This window comes from Aplidium turbinatum, chromosome 2, assembly GCF_918807975.1.
Source record: "Aplidium turbinatum chromosome 2, kaAplTurb1.1, whole genome shotgun sequence".
Taxonomy (NCBI): Eukaryota; Metazoa; Chordata; class Ascidiacea; order Aplousobranchia; family Polyclinidae; genus Aplidium; species Aplidium turbinatum.
The window spans coordinates 48343715-48363348 of record NC_137473.1 but is presented as its reverse complement, the minus strand read 5'-3'; the positions used below and the strand labels follow the sequence as shown (position 1 = coordinate 48363348).

At 36.6% G+C, this 19634-nt stretch overlaps 1 protein-coding gene across 1 annotated transcript in view; it reads left to right on the top strand.

Moving 5' to 3' along the window:
• The window catches only part of LOC145764357 (protein crumbs-like), a 37795-nt gene that overhangs the window by 5891 nt on the left and 12270 nt on the right, over positions 1-19634 (top strand). The window contains exons 9-24 of the mRNA XM_082575973.1: positions 8429-8559; positions 9211-9277; positions 9860-10006; positions 10919-11041; positions 11392-11479; positions 12504-12698; positions 12855-12993; positions 13437-13548; positions 14243-14418; positions 15332-15476; positions 15807-16028; positions 16525-16736; positions 17064-17247; positions 17746-17965; positions 18153-18252; positions 19154-19422. Of these exons, the coding sequence (XP_082432099.1) occupies positions 8429-8559; positions 9211-9277; positions 9860-10006; positions 10919-11041; positions 11392-11479; positions 12504-12698; positions 12855-12993; positions 13437-13548; positions 14243-14418; positions 15332-15476; positions 15807-16028; positions 16525-16736; positions 17064-17247; positions 17746-17965; positions 18153-18252; positions 19154-19422 (2530 nt within the window). The remainder of the gene's footprint in view (positions 1-8428; positions 8560-9210; positions 9278-9859; positions 10007-10918; positions 11042-11391; positions 11480-12503; positions 12699-12854; positions 12994-13436; positions 13549-14242; positions 14419-15331; positions 15477-15806; positions 16029-16524; positions 16737-17063; positions 17248-17745; positions 17966-18152; positions 18253-19153; positions 19423-19634) is intronic.

Sequence of the window (19634 nt, the reverse complement as noted above, 5' to 3'; positions counted from 1 at the left end):
TGTTCGTAAACAGTTGTTCGTAAAGCAATTGTTCGTAAACAGTTGTTCGTAAAAGCAATTCATCGTAAAGCAATTCTTCGTAAAGCAATTCTTCGTATAGGTGAATTGTTCGTAAACAGGTGATAGGTCAATTGTTCGTGAACAATTTTTCGCAACAGCAAGGTTAGTCTTGCAATTTCCGATGAAGGTGCATAATGCAAATTTTTCTGAATAACCAAGTTAAGACGACATAAACAAATAAGCGCAATGAAAAAGTGCATTTTTTGTTATTTATTGGAATACAACAATTGTCTGTGTTTAGCAATTCTTTGCTTACACTACCAATACTACTTTATGTAACTTCGTCCAAATTGTCCACGAGCCAAGTTTAGTATGGAGTATTGTGTGCAACTCCACGCAAGTAATCACAAATTTCATCATCTTGAAAGTCTTGACGCTAGGTTCGGACGACTCTAGTTAGTCTTTCTGCACTGTCCTTGTACTTCTTTGGAGGGGGTCCTGCCTGGCCATGACATACTGTTCAATGCGAACCTCATTTAGGTTTTGCTCTCGCTTGATTGCAGATATGAACTTCCAAATATCTGGATGATTTGCAGATACCTGGAACATGAACCCTCTGTGCCATCCTTCAATGCTATTATTAGTTTTGGGAAGGCCACTGAGAACGCTATCATAGCAGTTCCATATTTGAATTGCAAACATTGGAGGACGGCGCCCTTGACGACGATCTGGGCGCCCAACTCAAGTGTCTTCAAAGTAGTCAATTACTGGCTGAGCAATATCTGGTAATACATTCCCATCGTCTTTCTCCAAATGCACTGGCACAAATGGAAGAAACAGCCACGATGAGTTGAAAGTAGGTACTCTCTGCTTACTGGATTGACCATGGCCATCTCAAAGTCAGTCATGATTGTCTCGAACAGCAACAGCAGGTAACAACTCCATGAATGTATGTCCCTCTCCTTTTGTCCCCCAGCAGGGCATACACCAGAGGCACTGAAGTGTTTTCCTTCAGTCCGTGTATTGTGTAAAGCTGTTCAAACAGTGAAGGCACTGTCTTGAAGGTGCCGTCAGCATACCAGTGCTTTGAACGGGCAAGGAGCTGCAGATTTCTTTCAGTGGCACAATTATGTGTTTAAGCACAATTAGCACATCTCTAGCATATAGGCTACCTTAATTGATTGTTCGTAAACGATTGTAAGTGTTTTTTTTTTAAAAAAGCTGTAGCCTAACTTTTATGAACATTTGTTTACGAACAATTAGTATTACGGTCAATTGCATGCCCGAAGAATTGCTTTACGAAGAATTGCTTTACGAAGAATTGCTTTTACGAACAACTGCTTACGAACAATTGTTTTACGAAAAACTGTTTACGAAGAAAACGTCAGTCACCGGTGGCAACCTAGACTATTGTCATCAGTAGAACAACAAAACGATTAAAATTACTTCTTTTTATTTTCATTTAGGCAATAAATTTGTTGCGCCACATTGTTATCTGGTGTGGATATTGCTAAAGTAAACCTAATCTTACAACTTTTTCATGACTAATTTTTTATGAAAAGCCCCTTGTCTTGATTGGCTTGTTGTGGTGGTTGTTGAGGGACTCTTTCTGCACATCAACAACAGGTTTAAACTGTGTTTGGTCATTGATTTAATTAAGGTGATGGCTGGCTAGGTTAATGGTCGATATTGATTTACCGCCAAGGGTCGTTGGTTTCAGACAGACAGTATTTTGCTTGTTAGTTTCCCAGAGAAGTCAAGTCACCATTTATCTTCATCGTGAAGATCATGTTTTCTGTCGGATGTTTTGTCAGCAAAGTACGTAAAGGGTTCATTTTTAAGCAGATTGATTTGCGCCATCTAAGCATTTTAATTTGATTTTGGTGAGATTGTGTTTCTTAAAGCAATAAAGTTTTAATTAAATATTGTTTTGGTTCATTTGCTGCTCAAGGTACACGTCACGTTGAAAATTAGGCTACATGTATGTTTACAACTCTCGTGAGAAACGCCACACAAAAAGCAGTATTGAAATTCATGCAAACCTTTCGTAAACTACTTACGAAAGCTTACAGCAAAAGTTACAGAGTTTAAAGCTAACAGGGACAAAGGCAAAGATAGGTCGTTTGGCGTTTAAGAATTTTGTAATTAAGACTTAAGTCGAATTTTGGTACAGATAACTTTAAAAAGACTTTGACTTTATAACTTGAAAACAGTTTTACAGGCTCGCTAATGTTATTACTCAGTTTTGAATTTCGACATGTTAGCTTTACCGTAAACCGCGCTATTTTTTTAGATCTGCTTTTACTCTTGATTTGCCGAACTTCTTCGTCTTGCACTTAGCCCCCTGCGAAAAGAAAGTTATTTTTGCATTCGAAGTAAACAGCTGAAGCTTGATATCGTCTAAGCTACGGCATCAAATAATAGTTGTCTCACACTGCAGTGTTTGAAATTCAGAAGTTTTATTTTAACGCTTTTGCTCATAGCTTCCTGTTCATAACAAGATATATCAAATGAAACGTGTTGTGGGCTACAACTAATAACTGCTTAGATTGTTTGTACTCCGTGTTTATTTGACTTCAGCATATTTGTTAGCTTGGCCTTCAATTTCTACACAATTGGCATTTTCAAACGCTTAATTTTCCGAAAGGCTGCTATTGAACTCAAACTAGTTAGTGGCTTATGCTGGCGAGGAAATAGTAAAAGCAAATTTTAAAAACGTTGTACAAATTTTGCATTTGCACTCTAGGACAGCTAAGCCAGAGACTGTTTGCAGTAAAAGTTGAAAACTGTTATTATTAATTCATAAGAATGTTCAAAAACGATTAAGCGATCAGACTGAGTTATTTTCAAACAGCAATGGTGTGCTAAACTTGTGGATAAGACTAGTGCGGTTTTGTAAGGCTCTTGGCATTGTCACCAAAGTGACAAAACGTCGTTTTTATGCTGCTAATAGCATAACCATGCAGCAAGCAGCCATAGTAAAACAGAAAACCCATCAAAGGAAAATGGAGGATAGTGTTCTCATGCTTGTTGTAGAAATTATTTACATGATGGTTTAGCAGTTCAAATTGCTGGTTGGATTGAAGTTTTTCAGAGTGGTGATCCATTTTTGCCGTAGAAACAGAAATAATTATTGTAACTAACAGAAATAATTAACTATTGTACTTTGTTTGTGCACAAACCAAATGCTAGTCTATATTCAGAAACTTCATTTAGTCATTTTATAACGATATTTATCGTGTTCCGTATTGAATGAACACAACGTCTAGGATAAGCATTAATCAATTTAAAAATGACAGATTTTGCTGTTTGAGAACACCCGCTTTAGTCTTCGATGTTTTTTTCACAAGTAACTGATTCTTGAAGGAATTTCAGGGTCAAGGCAATGTATCACTAACTAAACGTTTTTACAGTTGTTTCACCAACTTTAGATGGAGAAGTTCAAACTGCTAATACTTTAACTTTTTGCGTTAAAAAAAGTTTAAAGCACCTACTTGTCAGCAGGTTGCAAACGAAAATTTTCAAAATACGTGAAATTTACGTCAGTTTACGTATGACGTAGTTGTATAGCTCCGCGCAAAGAAGCTTTCAACTACAACCATGCAACCAATTGACCATGCAGTGACTGTCGATTGGTGTGTTTGATTGGTTCACATCAAAGAGCATTCTAATATCTGGTGACATTGGATTTACTTGGACATGCAATTATGCTAGTCAGCGGCTTCAGTTCAGTGCTGAAAATAAAAATCGATTCATAATGACTTCACAGTGAGTAGGATTATTTCCGGTCTGAATTGAGGTGAAAATGAGTAAATTTCTTGCGGCCAGAAAAAATTGTCTGACTTTGTTTAGCACATACTTTTTACTTGCTGTTTTAAAAAGAGATTGAATTTTTTTGATTTTTACTTAAAAAGATTTTGGCTGGCGAACTTTAGTTTCAGTTGTCATGAAATGTGGTAAGACAAGTGACCACTACAGTACAGTAGCATAGTAGCCTACAGGTACACGTAATACACAGTACGAAGGTCAGGCTATTTTGAGTCCCACAGACTCCAGCCAAGGCATTATATCACAAACTTCAAATGATATCTGGATGTTTGAATGACATAACCCAATCATCAGTGTCCTGTGTTGACAATTTGACATATTTATCAGTGGCAAAACCAAGTCACCCGGAACAGTTTTCTTGATTGATCACCCGCTGATAAAAATTCTCAACTGCCAGTTGAATTGCTGTGAGCCATATGGTTGATCTTTAGTTTCAAGCGATTTTTCCATTTTTATCAGCATGTAGAACGTTGTTTTAACGTTATTACAGTTCATTGATCTGCGCTTGAGCTTTTTATTTTGGACCAAGCAAGTGGACTGGAAGAAATAAGCAGTAAATAGTTGAAAGAGGTTGATTGACAGTTATGAGTTGTGGCGAGTCCAACTTCAGTGCAATATATCTTCGTGTCAATACCAGAGCAGTTTTTATAGTTTCTGCTTTTAGTAATTCCCCAGTGCAAGTGCATATGTTTTAATAAACCATAATCTCTACTTTTAAGCGACAAATAGCCATGATAGAAATAGAATGAGCAGTGTAGGTAAATACTTCACGACCTGTTTCATTGCAGATAGATACCACATGTTTATTTATATTCAAACCGCTTGACCAGTAGCCTATTTCAGAGACATTTTTTCACGGTAACACAAATGTTTCTGACATTTTACAGAATGAGATTGATATTACCAATGCATTTATTTGTCTCCCAATAAGGAATATGAAAGCAGTGGAAGACTAGCTAAACGCATGTCATAGAGTTTATAACGAAAAACATACATGGCTGCTGCGATGCTGAAGACTTAAATGCAGTTTAATACATAGGCGTAGCCAGGGGGGGGGGCGAACGGGGCCATGGCCCCCCCCCAAATTTTCAAAGTTTGGATTCCGAAGTTGAACCCTTTGTTGAAAATATAATATAATTTGTATAAATTTATATTGTTTTCCAAGACATCTGGCTATTAACACCCCCCAGGACTTGTTTTAGACACACAAAAAGACACCAATAAATTTTGCAAATCGTAAATCGCGCAAAGTTTACGCGATTTACGCTTCTTTTAACTAATTTGTGTAGCTGAGTTTTTTGTGTTCTCTAATTTTAGCCGCAGTTTTTGCCCGTTTGTGTGTAGATAAGAGCTACCTTTAATAAGTTAATAGCTGTTTATCTGCTAATAAGTTTCATACAAATATTACCCTGAAAGTGTTTCCAGAAAGCGTTATAATCCATTATTTAAGTGTAATTTTGCAAAAATTTTCCGGGGGAGCATGCCCCCGGACCCCCCTAGAATACGCGTGCCTTCGGCACGCTCTAACTCCCACCAGCTTTATTGCTTCCCTTGCTTAACCCACCAGGATGCGCCACTGCACATCAGGTGGCGATGTCTTAAATCAAACATTTTGTCGTCCTCTTCAATTCATCAAATATTTGGCCCCCCCAAAATTTTTTTTGGCTACGCCACTGGACTTGAATAGTTTAGTTTACTAGTTCTACGGTATTTTGAAGAATGATAAATGCTATACTACTCAGACAGTAAATGTCCTCTTTTAGGTTGATTCAACGTCATCAGACGTCCTTTTCAGATGAAAGAGCTTATTTGCTAACTAGGCAGTGATATTAGAGTCACAGTGGTTTCAGTTTTCGTCTTGGTACTGGGCAGCGCAGCAACGCTTGATCAGTGAAATGAATAGTAAATTCAATAATTGCGAAATAACTTCGCTTGGACGTATTGAATGTTATGCAGAACAACAAAAAAGCGCAAAATTTTGAAAACACAAGAAAGATGAAGTATTTTGTTCAACAACTATACACTTAATTAACCATCTGCTTGTGATTGTTCACGTCCTTCACATTTTCCCATCTATAATGGCGCGAGAACTTTCCACTGCACAAACTTTTAAACTACGGTAGCTAGAATTTTGAGGCATTCAATTACTTCTTGAAAAGCAAGCCCAGGCAGCAAATTTGCATACGTTGAATTAATGTAAAACACGGTTGATTTGCTGTCTGGGATTAACTACGAACAATAGCCAATGGGCAAAAGTGGCCATTTTTACATCTTTTAACGTTGCACCGGTTAATGAAGCAGAGACATACGAAAAATAATCCTTAGATATAATGAAGTAGATTAGAATGAAGCAGTTTTTAATGTAAATTTTTTAGCTTTAAAGCCAGCAAAAGCGATTCCTGATGGTATCGTCTAAACGTGAAAGTATTTTCTTGGGATTGCAATTTTCGCTAATGTCAAGGTAGCTATAAAATTAAGATTTTTTTGAATTAGAATTGCACGTTTTTCTACCGATGAAGTTGTTTTAAAGTGACTAACAAGTTACCTTCACGTTATCTAAAGCTGACCCAAAGCAATGAGTTTAAACTTAGTTACTCAAGTAAAAGCTATTTATTACGTCATTTTATTCTTTTTTTCACTTACGTTCTAGTACAGGGGTGGGGAACCTTTTTAGTATTGCGGGCCACATAAAATGAGAAATAACACAGGCGGGCCACTAATAATTTCGAAATTTTATTTACAGATAAAAAATGCCAATCTTTCTGGAAATTCTGCCTTCACCACCAATCTTTCTTTTCTTTCCAGAAGCCATTACACAATGTAAATTTTTGTTAATTTGAGAAGTAGGCTATTCTGTAAAACAGTTTTCACGAATGGCATAGCTGACCGATTAACAATAACTGGTCACATTGTGACGTACACATTGTTGTTACAAATGGCCTTCTATGATGGATTAACTAGTCATAGAAGGCCATTCGCAATATACCGAGAATGCAGAGCCTAATCTTTTTTGAGCCGTTGTTTCCCACCCCTGTTCTAGTAGCTTAAATTCTGAATCTTCCTTCCACAAATTTAAGCAGAGAGATTTATTATATTAGTAACTATAGCTAAGTATTATTTATTTATCAGAAAATACTGTAAGTATGACACAAGTTAGAAACAGAATGAACAGACATGATGTGAAAATTCTCTTCGACCGCTGCTCATTTGTCATCCTGGAATATTCTGGATTATGAAACTATGGAATGTTCAATGATAAGAACCAACTAAATGGCAACACAAGGGCACAAGGAAAAAATGAACAGAATTTGTTCTTTCGCCATTTGTGTGAAAACTTTTAGCTTGTTTCAGGGTTGTTCAAAACCTTTTTTTAATAAAACCAACCGCCCGGGTTTTCTTGGGCTTAAAAATGAGTTTTATCACGTAAAATTCACCAAACAAACATTTTTTGTAGGATTTGTTTCATCGGTTTAATAGTAAGTTTAGTACAGTATTATTCGTGCAATATATATTTGTGTAAAAAGTTATGCTGCTGAGCAGGCAATTGCTGGTTACTAGAAACTAGACCTGCTAAATGTAGCGAAAATTCGATGCAGTGTACTACCAAAGATAGCTGTATAACCAATCTCAAGGCTTATAGGTTAGCCGACAGTTTTCATGTACTATCTTTTGAAATAATCTTGTACTTCTAAGGCCAGCCCAACGAGACATAGATAGAGTATGGGAGAAACGGGTTGCGATCTCTGAAGTCTGCAACTAATCTTTTTGTTGTGGATGCGTTGATGCACTGTGATCGAAGTGTAATGTTTTAACGATTTTAATCTCCATGACGTAATTACGGCATTTTTGTTTACACTGATTGCACGTGCGCAGATAGCCTATCACATGAGCCACCTATATTGCTGACTGTTATCTACGTTTTGCGCTTGATTGAGCTGATGAAATCATCTTTTTAACAGATTATGCTTCACACCAGCTTAAACCAGTAGGCTAGCTAAGTTTTTTTTTTTTGTAAAGCAGAGGTCTCAAACTCAAATTGTTCTGATGACCAGAGGAATACCGCATTTCATATTGTTTCGTTGAGACCCTTGGTGTAAACTGTAAAGCAATCTCTTCCATTCAAATTGTGGTACACAGTAACCTTTCGTAACACAACCAACTAAATTGAGTGTTTCGAAACACAACCAAATAAACTGTTGTGAAGACTCAAAGTTAAAATCATGTAATTTAAATCTCTTTTCAGGCAGATAACTTTCAACTTCATCGATAGCAGCCCACAACTAGAAATTTCAATTTTTTTTACATTGATCTTACGTGACTTCAATGTAAAAAGGAGAACTTTTAGTAACTGGATTTAGAATTAAAAATTAATGATTGTTTGTTTTGAATTTTGTTTTTAATTTACAAGTACCTGTCTATCACAGATCAAAAAGGAGTGATTTATTTTTAATATGGTTCGAGATTTTTGTAAATTTCAATTAAGTTTTTGTGTGTTCCTGATACTTTTAGACGGTAAGTTCCATTGTTTTAACCTTTACTCCATAATCTGAAATTTGTATAAGTATTCTGACTCATTTTTTATTTTCACTTCATTTGACAGGCATCTGGTGCCAAACTGACATCGATGAATGTGAAGATAATCCTTGCAAGAACGGCGCGGTTTGCAATGACTTTGTAAACGGTTACCAATGTTTGTGTACCCTGGGTTGGACTGGGACAAACTGCTCGGAGGTGCGTCACAAAAATGCAGTATACGTTTTAAGTTTATACAAACGTACGTTATCATTGTGATACCAAACTATGTTTTTATGAAAAGAAAAATTGTGATCAGAAAGTGACATTTTTTGTGAGACAATATTATGGTCATAGTTTTAAACACTCCAAAGCTTATAACCAGGATATATTGAAACATCATGGTAAATTTTAACTTAGCACTGATTTAACAATGCATAATTGCCTACGTTAAAACTTCATAAAAGTCTTATCTAAAATATTTCTGGAATTGGAAAAAACAATCTTCTTCCAGTTTTACGTCCCACTTTCCGGATGTTGGAGTAGAATGGGGTCTGGCAAGGCACATCCTCTGTCTCCACCCATCACGATCTTAGGGGCTGTGATAAAGTGGAGACTTTCGAAATTGAGTTATGCGCTTTTGTAAACTTTTGGCTGCTGTGCAAACAGTTGTCCATGCTGTTTAGGAAGTAGCCATATAATTTCGAGGTTTTGCCACTTGTTCACTTTCATCAATATGTCGGTATATCGCTTATTATAATTAGTGTGTTTTCCTCAAGACACTACCAAGTTTTGCATTGCAATTTGTGTCCATCTTTTTTGTAGCATTCAGGTTATAAGCTGCATCAGTTGTGATTTATTTTCTCACAGAAATTCGATCCTTGTGAGGCGGGACCTTGCGCCAATGGCGGGTCGTGCTCCTTGCTATTACACACAAGTAAGTGCTGGGTGTAACAAAATTCATCTATTTTTGCAATTTTATTGCGTCATTTGACATCAGACTAATGCGGATTTACTTACCAAAAAGTCGAGATCATTATTGCGTCCTTTTTATTAGTGTTTTTTAGTTACATGCTGGAAGCATTTACGAACATTTAACGCCATTTATACACGCCCTACCGTAAAAATAGACTTTCAACGCCTTCATGGACGTTGGCCACCAGTCGATTTTACTACAATTTTAAAACTACGTGTTTTCACATTGAAGTAAATTTACAACACTTTTGACATTTCTGGTTTTAAGATTACCTTATAACGAAATAAATCCGTAATTCGCTTTTGTATTCTTTGTCATTTTTCGTATTGTTTGATTGATTGATTGTGGAAATCTTTATCTTCATACTGAGAAAACTTCTTTAAGAGTTTAATCCTGGCAGTTTGCATGCATGTAGACTGTAGAGGCTTTGAATGAACCACTGACACAGGCCGGTCACCGAGATTGATAGAGTGTAGTTTTCGTTGTTATCTGAAATATTCCATCTTCTGGATGCCTCAGACTACGACATACTTTTCGTTCTAGTTTCACCAGGCTATAAGTGTGATTGCGCTGTTGGCTTCAGCGGGCTTGAATGCGAAGACAACATCGATGACTGTCGTGGAGTGACATGCGCTTTCAACCAAGTTTGTGTGGACGGCATCAACACCTCTTCTTGTAACTGCCTACCTGGTTAGTTGCAATAGAGTTTTGCAATTTTATGATAGAACAATTCGTTACAGTTATAGTGCAAAGTCAAATTTATCTTACGATTTTTCATTTTATATATATTGCAGATTTAATTCCTGATGAGGACACACGTACGTGTCGAAAACGTTTGAGCCATTAGGCCTATGTAATATATTTGTTTTGTATAATTCATTATTACGCTAAGGTTACTTTGATTTGCTTGTCTATAGTTCAAAAATGCAAACTCTTTACCAAAGCTTTAGAACAATTTGTGATGAATTTTCAATGATGAATCAATTGTTTGAAAAAGTAAGTTTTCCGAGGACTGACAACATTTTTTTTTGCTTTTTGTTGTCTGTCGATGATTTAGAAACATTAATTTACTTAGCTTACAACGTACTAAAGTAGAGTGGAAAGTGATAAAAGCATCCACTTTGATTCGGTGTCGAACCAGGATCTTATGATGAAAAGCCAAGGAATTTACTTAGCAAGGAAAAGTTGACATTTTTACATCGTTTCTACGTGTTGGGATGTTGAAACGATGAGAAAAATGCAGGTTTGTTAGATGGAAATCCACTTGGTCAATTGGCAATTGAAGACCTGAGTTGAAGAACTACTAAAGTCCAAAATGTGAATTTTGAGATAAAGCAAGTTAAAGGTCTTTCAGCGTCATTTAATCTATTATTTTTATGCGAACATCAGCGTGTGTTATAGCAAAATTAAGTCGTTTTTTAAATCAAATTTTGTGCGGGGACAGACATCGACCATCGCGCAACATATTTTTGATGATAACTCAAGTTCCAACAATATGTGACTTAAAGTAGTTCTACAACTTAGATCGTAAATTTTTGTTGATCACGGAACGTTGGGAAGATTTAGAAAAGGTTTTTCAAGAATGTTCTTCTACACTTGCAGGCTATGAGCGCGATAAGAGTGGCAACTGCACAATTGACATAGACGAGTGTGAATCTTCTCCTTGCCAGCACGAAGGAACATGTCGGGATTATCTCAATAGTTTTGACTGCGAATGCGCATTTGGTGGGTTCTAACTTTTAAGTATCTTGCAAAAATTAAGGCTTCGTTTTGGTTGTATTGTATCTGCTGTCCCCTGGACAGTTATGTAGGCACACGTTATATCGACGTAAAAAGGAGTGGCTTTGCTGGCAGAGAAAGACTACAAAGCAGAAGTTGCGAAAAGTTTCAAAAACCACTAAGTCACAAATGGGAAAATTAACCCTTGCGTGGAGATATTGTTTATTAAAATGACCTTACGGACTGTTAAAAAATAGCTCAGTAAGCTTTGTCCAACTGCTTCGGTTCTATAGCCTAATACTATTCTTAGTTCAATAAGGTTTCGTTGTTTATCAAACCATTTTATTGCTTTACAGGTTACACGGGAGATTTATGTGAAAATGAAATGGATTTTTGTGAATTTGGCTATTGCCAGCATAACTCCATATGCGTTTCGTCGTTTGGGTTTGTATTTGTTGATTTATATTTTAAATTGGGCAAATTTTATTGACCTAATACTCTCCTAAAATTGTGTAGAAAGAAGCGTTCTTTCTGTCTGTCAGCACTAGGCTGATTACTCACTAGAATAGCAGGCAATTGCGATTCTCTAGGAGTCTAACCAGAGCGGTGTAGTCTCCACGCTAACCATTAAGACTATCCAGTCAACTAAATGTTTCTCGGCAGGCGATTATAGCAAAAATTGACTACGATAGGTACGTGTCTTGCCCACTAGGCTAGGCTCACCAGTATCGCTTTTAGACGCAATCAAATTTTTGACTGAAAATTTTAATATGCCTTGAGTTTTCGTATTGAAATGAACACTGAATCGAACACAAAAACATGAATTGTAAAATTTAATCAAACGAGCGTCAGGGATGATGCCATGAGTTGTGCTCAAAGTGCTTTGTGTGTTTAGTTTAGAAAAACTATCAAAGTAAAAAAAATAACAAAAAAACATTTAACCATAAAAAATCAACTTTTTATTGACCTGTTAAATAAAGAATTTGAAACCAACTTCTTGTATCCAGAACTTGTGCTAAAAGAACACCCAAAAAGTTGCCCAAGCTGACTAACAAAAAGTTGAAATCATTAATAAACAACTTGCCCTAGTTATAAGTTATTTATAGCATTATTATTGAAGAGCATGATTGTTTTAGCACAAACCTGTTCTCTTGGGTAAGTTTTCTTTTTGCTGCGGATTGTAAAATATAGCTGCACTGAAAGTAATATAGTACACGCCAGTGAAGTAAGGGATCTCTAGCTTCCACAAGCTTTCAAGACGTGTTTTTAGTACACAGTGGAGCCATGCTGTGTTGTTCAACAGACTAGTTTATAACTTTGGCAATTTACTCTCAATTCTTATTTCATAATAACAACGATTGTTTACATGGTGTCAAAAGCAATATCTTCTCAGCTGAAAAGAAGGAAAAAATGTCGAGGGTTTACTTGCGAAATATCCTTTTCCAGTGAGTTTTATGTTGTGTTTTAGGTCGTACACTTGTTATTGCGGAAGCGGCTACATCGGGGTACACTGTGAAGCTACGTTTGATTCTTGCATAAGTGACCCTTGCATCAATGGGAACTGTAGTTCGTCCGACGGAATTTACACCTGTGATTGCTTTCCTGGTTATGAAGGCGAAAACTGTGGAAAGGACATTAACGAATGCCTGTCCAATCCTTGTTTGTGAGTAATTCATTTGATTATGTTGATCGTATCGAATACAATCGTGAGTTGAAAAAAGATTTATCTTGTTTTCAAGAGAATAGTTTTTAAAACATTACTTATACTCATAGTAAGTGCTCTGCTACACCAATATTAATTTATAAAATATTGCTTTAGAAATGAAGGACAATGCAACGATCTGATTGGCCAGTTCACCTGCACGTGTGCAGATGGTTGGACAGGGGTTGTGTGTGACATCGACATTGATGAGTGCCTGAGCGAACCTTGCCAGAATGGAGCAAATTGTACAAACGAGGTGAAAATAATTTAAAGTTCAAGCAAAGTAAATTTATGTAAAACGTTTTTAGAAATGTGTTAATCTGTTCTTCACGGCTTAACATGAATATCAATAAATTAAAGTGAGTGAAACTTTGCTAACTTAGACAACCTGGATAAATTGATGTAAAGGTATGTAAAAGGCTCTGAAGAAATCTGTCTTCTATGGAAAAGGTCCACATGTCTTCTATGGAAAAGGTCTATTTCAGTATGTCAAAGAAACTAAAACTTTAAGCAGAGTTGAAAGTTTTGTAGAAGATCACTAAACTATCAAACCAGATGAGAACAAACCGATGATAAGTTTGACACTTCTAGCGCACGCGAGATGATCTTCACATGTTTTATCTGATGGGGTTAACGTTTACGTTATGAATTTTATTGCATAAGTCCTAAATAACAGTGCTTGTGTCAAATATGTTTTAGATAGCACGATACGCTTGCAATTGTTTACCTGGCTATGCTGGGAAACAATGTCAATTTGACATCAACGAATGTGAAAGTTCTCCTTGCCAACACAGAGGCTCCTGCATTAACGGTGGGTAGACATTGTAATGAATTACATTGGTGCAATTATTGCCAAACTATTTGCCTTCAGCTGCTTTACTGTTACTGTAGAATAAGCTGAATTAGCTGAAGATGCTATTACTGAAGATGCTATTACTGTAGCGAAATCGATTCGAAATCGATTCTTAATAAATTACACTAAGAGGTTAGATTGTGCAAATGCCAGCGTTTGATGAATGCAAAATAGCAGTACTGTAGCAACCAGCAACAATGTGTGCACTGAAGCAGATGTAGTAAAACGATATGTACAATTGAGTGCTCGTTGTACGTGAATAAACTGAGATAATGAAGCAGAACACATCAGCTTAGCTACACCATAGAAACTAAACAAAACATTTTGTTGAATGGCCATGTTATATCTGAAATATAAGATCTACCATGAGGGTTGTGCTGGCGAATGCAACAAATTGACAAGTTTTTGGCGAAATTTTTTTCGTTCTTTTTTATCAGTCTTTGTCCGAAATTAACTCTGGAGATTGACATGAAGATTGAATTTTTTGCTTTCGCTTGAAATCAACCCAACGCTTCACAACCAAGCGTAGATTTGACTGTGGCCTAGAATCAAATCTAAAGACTGTATATTTCCTTGTTTTGGTTGACAAGCTTTATTTGAACTTACAAAAACGATAATAAGCAAAAAGAACTAAATTTACCCTGTTTTCTAGAAATCGCTTCCTTCAAATGCATGTGTAAGGGCACCGGGTATAAAGGGCAACGATGCGAGGTTGAAATTGATGAATGCTTGGAACTTGATCCTTGCCAAAACGGTGGAGAATGCATTGACAAAGTCAACGACTATGAATGCAGGTGCCAAAACGGATACAATGGGAAACGCTGTGAAGTAAATGCTATGTTTAAGATTTGCAAATATTGTAAAATGTTATAAATGTAACAACAATTATGACCTATTGTCTATTCTATGTGTTTGAAATGTTGCCAAGTCATGACATCAACTCTTTTTTGTATCGATATAACGTTTTTGGACGTTGAATCAATACAAAAATGCACTGAGTTGCTTGATGAGCAGTTATATGACAATTTTGACGATTGATATAGAGATATTAGTAGGGAATAAGAGATGTTTAATAGGACTACAATATTTTAGCTTTCGCAGCGTAGCAGTTGAAATGACTAACAAGAATAATATTTAAAACTTGTTTCACAGAACGTGCTACTAGCCAGCAGTAGCAAGGTAACAAACACGTCATGCGTTGTTGTGTTATCATAAATTTTTGTTGTAATTACGCATGATGGTTATTCAGTGATAAAAATTGATTTTTTCCACCAGCCCACCACTTTGTTAGTTCATTTGACTTCCTCCGGTCATTCAATTTGCAATTTTGCAATGTGCATGTTCGTTTTTTTTCGTTGTGTTGCATGCTTTTTACGTTAACAGTTATTTCAATTCGACTGCGTGATATTCAGAGCTTCCTTTTATAATTTATTATATCATTGATGATGTTTTGCGTCACTGCAATGTGTGCAGCTTTTGAACTAGCGTAGAAAACTACGCATATTCACTTTAAACTTGGATTGATGTCTGCTCAGTTAACATGAAAATAATTCTGTTTGTTATTCAGTATTAGTTGTTGTTGAAGATAATAATAGCCTTTCCGTCAACTTGGAAAGTTTGTAGACTTAATTTTAATTTATTGTCACGCTTAAAAGTGATAAACGTTTCGTCACTTACATTCTGGTTTGCTTTGTATTTTTCAGTTTGCTAGTTTTATCGATTACATGGCACACATTTTCAGGTTGACGTCAATGAGTGCCTATCAGAACCATGCCTCAATAGCGCTACCTGCCTGCAACGATCAAATCAATCTCTTTACCCTCAATACTTTGATACTGAGTTTTCGTTTGAAAATGCGTCCGGTTTTGCATGCGATTGTTTACCAGGTATGGCAATTTGCTTTTATTATTCAGTAGTTCTTCGCGTTGGTGTATTTTTTAAATTTCTTCACAACAATCTCCCAAAAGCCTGTGTGGACTTTAAAGCCTTGTATAGATTTAATAGCCTAACTTTGTTAGTATTTGTCATAAATTAGGGGACATTTTGTTTTGATATTGAGATTTTTCTAATTATCTGACGTCGTTATCTAGAGAAAGGCTCCTCCTACTCTGCCACTACACCTCTTCACCATCCTTTGACATGCATTGATGACAAAATGACGATATGAAACAGGATTAATTATTTGGCTGGGTTGCCATCTTTTTTGTTTTTCATAGGTTACGAAGGAAGCCTTTGTGGCCGAGAAATTAACGAATGCAACATCTGGCAACCCTGCCATAACAACGCGACATGCGTCGATCTAATCGACAATTACAGCTGTTTTTGCACACCTGAGTATGGGGGCCGCAACTGTTCAGTAGCCCTTGTCGGGTGTGATGAAGGACATCGATGTGACAACAACGCGACCTGCAGGCCATACTTGGTGGATGAAGAGAGAGGTAGAATTTCAGTATATCCTCCGATGTATAGTAGTGTTGGGGTTTAGTGAAATGTTTTAAAACAATTACCATGAATTACAATACTTGTATCCTCTTATTCAAAGTTTTGAATTGCTCACAGCCCAGAACAATACGGATACCGCCAGTGCAGTAGAAAAATAGAATTAGCTTACTTCTTTTTTATACGTTTCCATGTCGGGCTACACAAGATGGTGCAATAAAAGTCACATCATCGCTTCCAATCCTGCGACATGTTTTACAGGAGCAAACCGTTTACATGTTCTAAAACTTATTCTACCAAACTATATTTCTTTCTTTTTTTCATCGACTTGTATTGATCAAACTAGTTTGATTTTTTATGAAAATCTTTGTTCTCGGCCTGAGAAGTCTATATGGAAACTAAATCCTGATAGATTCTTGTTAATGTGGAGGCCTTGAACCACTTATGCGAGCCTCATTCGTGACTAGCAATAATAAACCGTGTTTTTTTCAACAGAATTGCACAGTTACACTTGCGAGTGCTCGCCCGGTTTCACAGGGCAACTCTGCAGCTTTGGAACTACAGGGTTCTTCAACGGTAGTTCCCTGGCTGGCTTCTCAACAACTACCACCTTGAATAACACTGTCATTTCATTCTATTTTCGGACGACAGTCCCTGATGGTTTCCTTGCTTCTATAAGCTGGGAAGTCAATTCTAGTTTCTTAGAGGTATTCATGCTTAAAAGTTATATCACATTTATTTGATGTAAAAACGGAAAACCATGTTTCAAAGTTAAATCATAAGACTGATATAAGGTACGGATTTTCTATGTGTCATAAAACCACCTAGATTGATAGTGCTGGAATGTTTTTTTTTACAATTACTTTGATGATACAAGGGTGGTCCAATACAATTTTTGCACTCAAAAGAAGGATTAATGTTGGTACGCTTTTGTACATCTTTATTCACAAAATTAGTTTTAAACTAACGTGATACACGTTTTCCCGAAAATTTCGAATGCAATAGTTTATTTTTTTACAACAATTATCCTTCAGATTTATCTTCAAAGTGGAATCGGTCATTTAGCATTTGGAGAAGTTGCTATGTCTGATAGCACAGCATTGAACGATGGTTTGTGGCATTTTGTGCGAATAGCAATTGGTGAGAAAAATATGACTGTTGGATTTGACAGTGCTACTCAACAAGCAACACTTTCTGCCAATGCTTCAAGTACAACTGGTATGTGAATCCGTAGACATCGTTTGTTTTCTGTGATAAGATAGATGATGTGTAGAATTGTAGTTTTGTGTATTCCTGTGTAGCTGTAACTGGAGTGGTTGTGGACTTTGTTTACGTTTTTCGCGTAGTCAGCTGATCCAGACAATGTTTTGTGCTTTTGTAGGTTATCGTTCGTCCACGTTGTGCTACTACTTAATGATTTTCCGACTAACCTTCAAATCTTGACCGCGGTACTTTATACAAGTGAAACCTAAAAGAAAAAATCGTGCACCTAGAGTGGATCTCCTAATCCCATGTTTTGAATCTTTTAAAATTTAAGCCCACCCAACGCATCCCATTGAATTCGCTAGATTTGTTTTTAATTGATCTCGATTCTAGAAGACCAAGTTAATGTAAAATTTGAAAAGACCAAATTTAAGTCAGGTTTTCAAACCCAAAACTAAGACTGCAATGGTAAAAGCAGCTTTATTTTGATTTTAACCTTTACATTTTATGCAGCTTTTATTCCCCCGTACGTGAACTTAGGGTCATTCAATCAATCCACTCGGTCCGCGTACGTCGGTTGTCTGCGTGACTTCACTGTTGGAGGACGCACATTTGTTATAGGAAACGCAACTGAATTGAATAACGTTGTGGAAGGCTGTGTGAAGAATCCAGTGTGTTCACCTTACTCTTGCAGCAAAAGGGGATCGTGTATAGATTTGTGGACAAAGTATAGGTAAAAGTTTCCTTCTTTTTGAAGGAACAATGATATTTTCGTGGTTTCATTGCAATCTATTCCGCTTCGAAATGCCCAGCGATGTTTAATTTATGTTAAATTGCACTAATTTGCACCAAAGTCACTGAAAAATAATTGTTGTCCCTTTGTGAAGCTTTCTAACACTTCTTTTTATATTGAATGTTAGATGCCACTGTGACCGTCCGTATTTTGGAAATGATTGTGAGGGCGAGATTGAACCTTCTACATTTGGGTTTCAAAACTTGCAAAGTTACGCTCTATTTGAGGTAAAATTTATTTTTTGGGGAAATGCACAAAACTGCTGCACATCTATCAGTGTTTATCTAACGCACAGATTTATCTTGTTCTTCATTGCATCAACATATGTTGTTAGTGGCCATACGTATTTAACGCATAGATGTATCGCAGTCTTGGTAGCCTATATAATATCTACTGCATATATCTAAGTAACGTTTTTCATCTCAGTCGTGTCAAAGCAGAAACGTTCTAAATGAAATTTATTTACATTTTGTCAAAACAAAACGGAATTAAATTCAAAGCGTTTCGAAACACAATTGTCAGCAAGACAAAGGTATTTTACTTTCCAACAAAGTTTCGAAATGTTTTCTTGTAAATATGCCCGGCCTAAAGTAGCTGCACTTCATAGCTAAATTGCTTTCCGCGTCTTTGCCCAAGCAATATGACGTCACTGACGCAATATGACGCCCAAGCATGTGACGTCAATTTAACACCTCAGTAATCTAACTATTGGTAGCCACTTTAACAAGTCGAAATTCTGCCACTGAAATTGACTAGAATGAAACCGCCAACCAATCATAAGCTGCGGTTTAAGTGACGTAAAAAATGGCGAAAAGAAGATCATACAAAGCAAATTAAGTGATGGATTTTTTGTCAGCTGGTTGGCTTAGGGGTTAGGGTTAGGGCTAGAAAGTAGTCATTTCATTGACGCGTGTTCGATTCTCATCTCTGCTATTGCTCTTTTTCTTTAATTTCCAAATAAAGTTCAAAACAAGCATTAACTCTCTGGATGAGTGCTATAAGGGTCACAATTGGACGGTAGCCTCTTATAACACGTTCTGATTGGTTGGCGGTTGCATTGTAGTCAATTTCAGTGGCAGAATTTCGACTTGTTAAAGTGGCTACCCTAACTATTGGTTGTTTTGCCAGCTTCCTAATATTCTGGGAAATGAATTTACTTTCTCGGTGTTTGTCCTCACCCGGCAGCCGCACGGTTTGTTAATGCATGCCGGGCCTCTGCAAGCATCAGACTCTAACAATGGTTCGCGCATTAGAGTCGAGTTACTTAACGGTGAGTTTCTGGTCCGTGTGAACGAGTTTTCTGTTTCACAAGACTTGAAGCTAAACGACGGCAATTACCATCTTATCGATGTGGCTATAAAAGGAGATCGATTGAATGTTTCTCTTGACAATTTCAGGTAAATTTGGTTTATTTTGTAATACCATCCGAAGGTTAAGTCTATCTTTAAAGTATGTGATAATGATATTGTTACACGTGAGTATGTGATAATGGGTGTCTTTGAATTTGGCTTATTTTTTATTCTGTTAAATTGATTACAAAATTTCAATAATGACATCACTACACGAGGTTTGCCTGTTGCTAATCACGTAATTACACACGCACAACGTT